The sequence below is a fragment of the Conger conger genome, chromosome 5 (assembly GCF_963514075.1).
Source record: "Conger conger chromosome 5, fConCon1.1, whole genome shotgun sequence".
Taxonomy (NCBI): domain Eukaryota; kingdom Metazoa; phylum Chordata; class Actinopteri; order Anguilliformes; family Congridae; genus Conger; species Conger conger.
Genome location: NC_083764.1, coordinates 37,809,021 through 37,815,084, shown reverse-complemented (window position 1 = coordinate 37,815,084; position 6,064 = coordinate 37,809,021). Strand labels below are relative to the sequence as shown.

At 39.5% G+C, this 6,064-nt stretch overlaps 1 protein-coding gene across 3 annotated transcripts in view; it reads left to right on the top strand.

The window, feature by feature from the left end:
- Positions 1 to 1,654: 1,654 nt before the first annotated feature.
- The window catches only part of LOC133128372 (ubiquitin carboxyl-terminal hydrolase 13-like), a 41,651-nt gene continuing 37,241 nt past the window's right edge, over positions 1,655 to 6,064 (top strand). For all 3 annotated transcript variants that reach the window (XM_061241820.1, XM_061241819.1, XM_061241821.1), the window contains exons 1-2: positions 1,655 to 1,807; positions 4,713 to 4,838. In XM_061241820.1, coding sequence (XP_061097804.1) covers positions 1,688 to 1,807; positions 4,713 to 4,838 — 246 coding nt within the window. In that variant the 5' untranslated portion in view covers positions 1,655 to 1,687. The remainder of the gene's footprint in view (positions 1,808 to 4,712; positions 4,839 to 6,064) is intronic.

Sequence of the window (6,064 nt, the reverse complement as noted above, 5' to 3'; positions counted from 1 at the left end):
CCAAAGGCAGGAATACACCCTGGACAGGTCGCCAGTCCATCGCAGGGCACACACACCATTCACTCACATACTCATACCTATGGGCAATTTAGACTCTCCAATCAGCCTAACCTGCATGTCTTTGGACTGTGGGAGGAAACCAGAGTACCCGGAGGAAACCCACGCAGACACGGGGAGAACATGCCAACTCCGCACAGAGAGGCCCCGGCTGACGGGGATTCGAACCCAAGACCTTGCTGTGAGGCGGCAGTGCTACCCACTGGATCATCCATGCCGCCATGGAAAATACAGTTTTCACATAATACAGTGTAAAATAAAATCTTTTTTATTTATTTATTATCATTATCATTGTTTTATGTGGATTTGGAATGCAAGAGGTCTATGTTAAGTATTGTGTTAAGTAATGAAAGTACATTTATCTATTTCAGTGTCTTAACGGTCATTTGGAAGGTTTTATCAACTGGTTTATGGACATGCTCATCTGTATATATTTCTGATGTAATCATTTCACTTTCTTTGCTCTAGTACTAGTTATCAGAAGCTGTTTTTGGTGTGAAAATTGGTAATTACATGTTAACCAAGCTCAGTAGAAATCAATGGTAACAGATGTGTGTGCTGGGCAAAACCCAAGAGGAATGGATATTTACACTCATTACCACTTTATTAGGTACACCTGAACACCAGCTCGTTGATGCAAATATGTAACCAGGAACTACACAACACCTTTATCCCATGAAAGTGTCGGGAGAATACTGTGCTGTATTACTGATTTCAAGTCAAGGTGTCTTAATTCTTATTCAAACCATATATTAAACGGTCTTTTGTGAAATGTTTAAGCACCAGCGTTGATTGGTTGTTTTAGGTTTTTGAGACATTAATAAAGTATTGAGTTATTGTCCACGGGATTAGTTAGAGTTGTTGGGTGTATCGAGGTGTTTTAGATTTGGGGGTTATTGAGTTGCTAATGAGGAATAAGTCGGTTTAGGAGTCAGAGAGCTATACAGTATTGAAGTGATTACAGTATTGCTGCTGGTGCGTAAGAAGAGCGTGCCCTCTTCTGGCATTTTTAAAATTTGCTATACTGTCAGATGCATTGGGATGACAAACATAATCAGTTTTCTCCCATCAAGTGGGTAAATTTTGCACGAGAACGAGAAAACAGTAAGGGAACGCCCCTTGGAGAAATCCCAGAATCTGAAATATCAGAAATCCTGAAGTAGGCTTACAGCCTAATGTAAACGATTGACTTGTGTTAGTTGTTTCATGGTTGTTTTAGTTTCTGTAATTTACTGATTTATTTATTTTGTTTATGTATAACCCAGTGAAGGGCCCATACGTTTGTTTTACATTGACAACGGAGTTCGTTTAAGACTTTTGGTCAAATTAAATGATGGGAAGCAGTCTCCCACGTTTCTACAACAGCAGCAGCAGTTAGACCGAAACCTGGAGAATACAATTCCTTTGTACATCCAGTATGAGCATGACATTTCAGTTAAGTAGCTACTGGTACTTCATGAAACAATGTATATTGCTCTTCTTCTCAGCCATGTTTTCAAGCCCCACTTTCCCGGGGTCCAACTGGAATGTCTGGGCAGTGTGGTTTATAAATAGCATCATATGCTTTACTTTCCGCTCTAACAGTCCCTGTTGCGCACTGTGGCTGCAACAGTGTGGGGCTGGAAGTAGGATGGCGAAGATGGCTGTAGACCTAGGAGAGCTGCTTGTCCCTTATATGCCCACCATCAGAGTTCCCAGATCGGGAGACCGGGTTTTCAAGAGTGAATGTGCCTTTTCCTACGATTCTCCAGTAAGTCCTGCTGCGTAAGGCGTGCGTGTCGCATGGCCATAAATAAGCTGACCTAACAAACATGCGTGATATAACATGCTTGAAAAAATATGATCTGAGGAACAAACCCGTCTTAATTCAATGATTTTTTAGATCGATGAGATGATTCAACTTCAATGTGTAGTCCACAGCGCATGTTTATATCAAATTCTCAATTTATGAAACTGACGTCGTCGTGGAATCTTACTTTCTAGTTGTTTGCTACTTCGCGAAATAGCCCACTTTATCAAAACGCATGCGGTAGGGTACGTAGTTTACACCTGCGCTCATTGAGAGTCGTCGGTGAAGTGGGCTGTTCATTGTTGTAATTTCAATAAAGTTCAAGCAGTCCATAATTTCCACTCAATTAATAGGGTAGGTAAATTGATTTTCATTGTTGGGCCGACTGAAATGTAGCCTGTTTCAAACAAATATAAAAGTGACTCAGCTACCCTATGTTGAGCTCCCCATGTCAGACTGAGGACGGACTATTTTTATCCCCTTGCTGGTAGGCTACAGCTCGTGTGTCATACGCCGAACTACTTGTTGGTCCCCAGATTTGATGACGGCTGCACCAAATCGTGTTGCAGTGTTCTTTTCTGTGTTGTTTGAATGTGATGCAAAAACATGTTCTAGTCCCTTTATGTAATCTGTGAATGACTGCATTTGGACATCAGCGGATGGACTATAGACATATATATTGGCGTAGGCTCTCTGCTCTGTTGATACCGTTTCGTTACTGTATTGGAAGGTAGCCTACTATAGGCCTAATTTCGAAAGTAGGATATATGATACTAACTCTTAAAAGTGCCAATATGCATATAAGCTTTTTGTCAAAGACATATCCATATTAATAACATAATTTGTAACTTTTATTTGTTATTGTTAGTTTGCATAGGCCTAGATATCGCCATAACGAGTGCAATTTAAAAACACGAGTAGGCTACATTAAAATACTTATTACAGATAAAGCGCATATCCAAATTACCAACCTTCTCTTGAAAAGGATTCTTTTGAAGCACAGTTAATTCAGCAAATACATAGAATAAATAAATTAAAACAGATTCGGGTACTTGAATGGTTGTTTTTTGGTGATAAATTAAAGATGTCACAGATGTTGCATGGGTTACGGATGACTCGGGCTGCGTGATTTATTTCACGATAAGATGAAAAATATAGCATAGTTTAGGCTAGGCTATTTGCTTGATTAAGTTTATAGCAGGCCTACACGTAAAATAAATAAATTAAAAAAGAAGAAGCAATTCAAGGCAATTTCAAAGAATGTATTTTGTTTCATTTTTAAATAATACAAACGTGCGTATATTAATGCGGAATAGGTGACATCGTCATGAAAATTATTGCGATGTGATTTTATCCGTGTCAATTATCATCTAGCCTATAGAAAACATGTTACAGCCACCTGTTAACGAGACGCATAGACTACTAGAATTCGTTCGGGTGTAGTTCAGCTAACTGGAAGCCTTTTGTTAAAATGTGTGTAGAAGCGGTCTGCCTGTGCTGATACCAGAAGCCAGCGTGGAATATTATGGTTATATTGCTGTGGGTGTCTCCCCAGTTCCCTTCTGCACCAATGAAGAACAGTAGATATAATCAGTAAATTACTGAAGGACCAGTCTTCCCTATCATTCTGGCGGAAAATTAAACCGAAACGTCTTGCCTGCATACGCAAACACACACACACCAGCATGGGAGACAATAATGGAAACACCATGACAAATTACTTTTAATTTAAAGCTATTAAATCAAAATGACAAAGGCAGCTAAATAGCTGTCTATTAGCAGTTTGTGTCAGCTGTGATATAGGTCTGAAAATCGGCATGTCACTATATTCCAAGATAGTGATGCCCCCATACCGTACATATTGCTAAATAATATTAAGAGTGGTATCATGAACACCAGGATGACTTCAAACAACAACCCCGACCTTCACAATCACCAGATTTATATACAGATCTCTCTCTCTCTCTCTCTCTCTCTCTCTCTCTCTCTCTCTCTCTCTCTCTCTCTCTCTCTCTCTCTCTCTCTGATCTAATTTTTGTGGTTTATTTGTTGAAACCATTTTATCTGCTCACCATGAGACTTAATTTTTAATACCATGTTTTGAATATTTCCTGTGAGAAGCATCATATGTAAACATTGCAGCAAAGCCAAAGGAAGATAGAGAGCCAGCAGCGGTCTATCCACCAGAAAGACTGGGACCATCATCTTGGAGGACATAGATGCCTCTCAAGAGTTCTGGATGCAGATTCTGTAGTCAGATGCAACTGCAAACACAAGAAGCATTGGGCATCTAGATCTGCATACATTAGTAGCACCTCTTCACAGCCTGGAAAAGTTTACACCAAACTCAAGACAGTACCCCACGCCATCACTGAACCCAGAGATCAAGAAACCTGGAATGACCTAGAGAAGTTCTTCTTGTGGTGTGCGGAGCTTAGACACAACTGGTTGGTGGGCCCCTCAGAACAGGACTGTTCTGGAAGCTGTGAGGAATATAGCCACCACTGGCCCTGCTCCAATTCCTACTGAGGATGACCGAGGAGGGAAGGGAAGTGCTTCAAAAAGGCTCCTTACCCACAGCCGTCCCACATCCTCTAGGCCCCTAGCTCTCCCCATGCAGCATTCTCCAGCTCAAGTTCCCCAGGTCTTCAGCTCCTTCCTGCCCAACACAGACTCTCTTAGATTTTAACTGAAGCTCAATCAGCCACACGATTGGCTGATTAGATAATATAAGTAATAATGCGATTATTAATAAAGTTCTTAGTGAGTGTATATGTTCCATCTGATTTGACCTTTTTTTCAAGACACAGTTCATTGTTCTTACCTGTTCCTTATGTGATAATTTCCATTTGCTTTCTTTTCCCAGGAGTCTGAAGGAGGCCTGTATGTGTGTATGAGCACGTTCCTTGGCTTTGGAAGGGAGCATGTGGAGAGACATTACAGGAAAACTGGACAGAGTGTGTACATGCACTTGAAGCGTACAGTTAAAGAGGTAGGGGCCACATACTTTTTGTGTTCTGTTTATGCTGACCATGTTTGACATTTTAAGAGGAGGTACCACAGGTGAATTGTGAAAGATTATTTTCTTCCAATCAAAATGACTTTACAATTACAATTACATTTAAAATAACATCTACAACACAATAAAGTGTGCAAAAAGTGAAGGGGTCTGAATACTTTCCAAAGCCACTGTATATAAAAAAACATTCTGTAATTCCCCAACTATTTTGGTTTAGAAGCTCCAAGTAAAATATTGTAGCTATATCTATAAGTTAACTTGGAAAAAAAAGTTTTTTGTACAGGAAATAATGTAATTTATGAAATTCTGTTGTTTTTTTGTTTTTTTTTGGTGCTTGGTTTACTTGACACAGCTGTCTAAAAACATCTAAATGAACTACTTACAATTGTTTCTGATCATTGGCTTATATATTTCATGAACCTACAGTAGTTGTAGGAAATAAATATCATATTATTTCAAAATTGACCTATCCAGCCAAAATCACTCTTTCACCTGTGGTGCCTCTCCTTAAGCAATTGATTGCCATGCTCAGTCCTGTCTATGTCGTTGAAGGAATATAATCACGGCTTCCGAACTGGCACGTCCTGTCCAGTTCCGTGATGTGCCCTATGAATGAATCCCACAGAGTGACACATAATTCACCATAGAACATCCTGAGGGGGGGGGGGGGGGGGGGGGGGGGGCACTTGGTGGGGTATTCCCTGCCTTATTTCATAGTAAGGGAAGTTGGGTCACTGTAATCAACCTGTCGTGGCCAAAGAGATGGAACAAAAGAAGTGGTAGCTGTCTTGTATGTATTTTGTGTGTATTTTGGAGGATATGTGTAGAGAAAGGGTTGGGTGCAGATTGGGATGTAGAAATGAGAATGAATAAACAATTAAAGTTGTAAAGTGGCAAGAAAGTTCATTATTGATAAATAAGTCTGCTTAGGGTCATTAGCACTGGTGTTTGGGGATAATACGTTTTTGTCATATATATATTTAAGGGTAAATAAAATGCCAGGCTGAATAATTTAAATATATGACAGACAGAATGATATATACTAGAATGACAGATTTATGATTTCATATAAGACGTTCATATAAAAAGGAAGAAGTGTTTGTTGCTAAGTGTTATATTGTTCCAATTGCAGTAGAATCACATATTTTGATGCAATTGCTTTTAATAACATTTGTAGAATTTGTTTATTATAATAATAA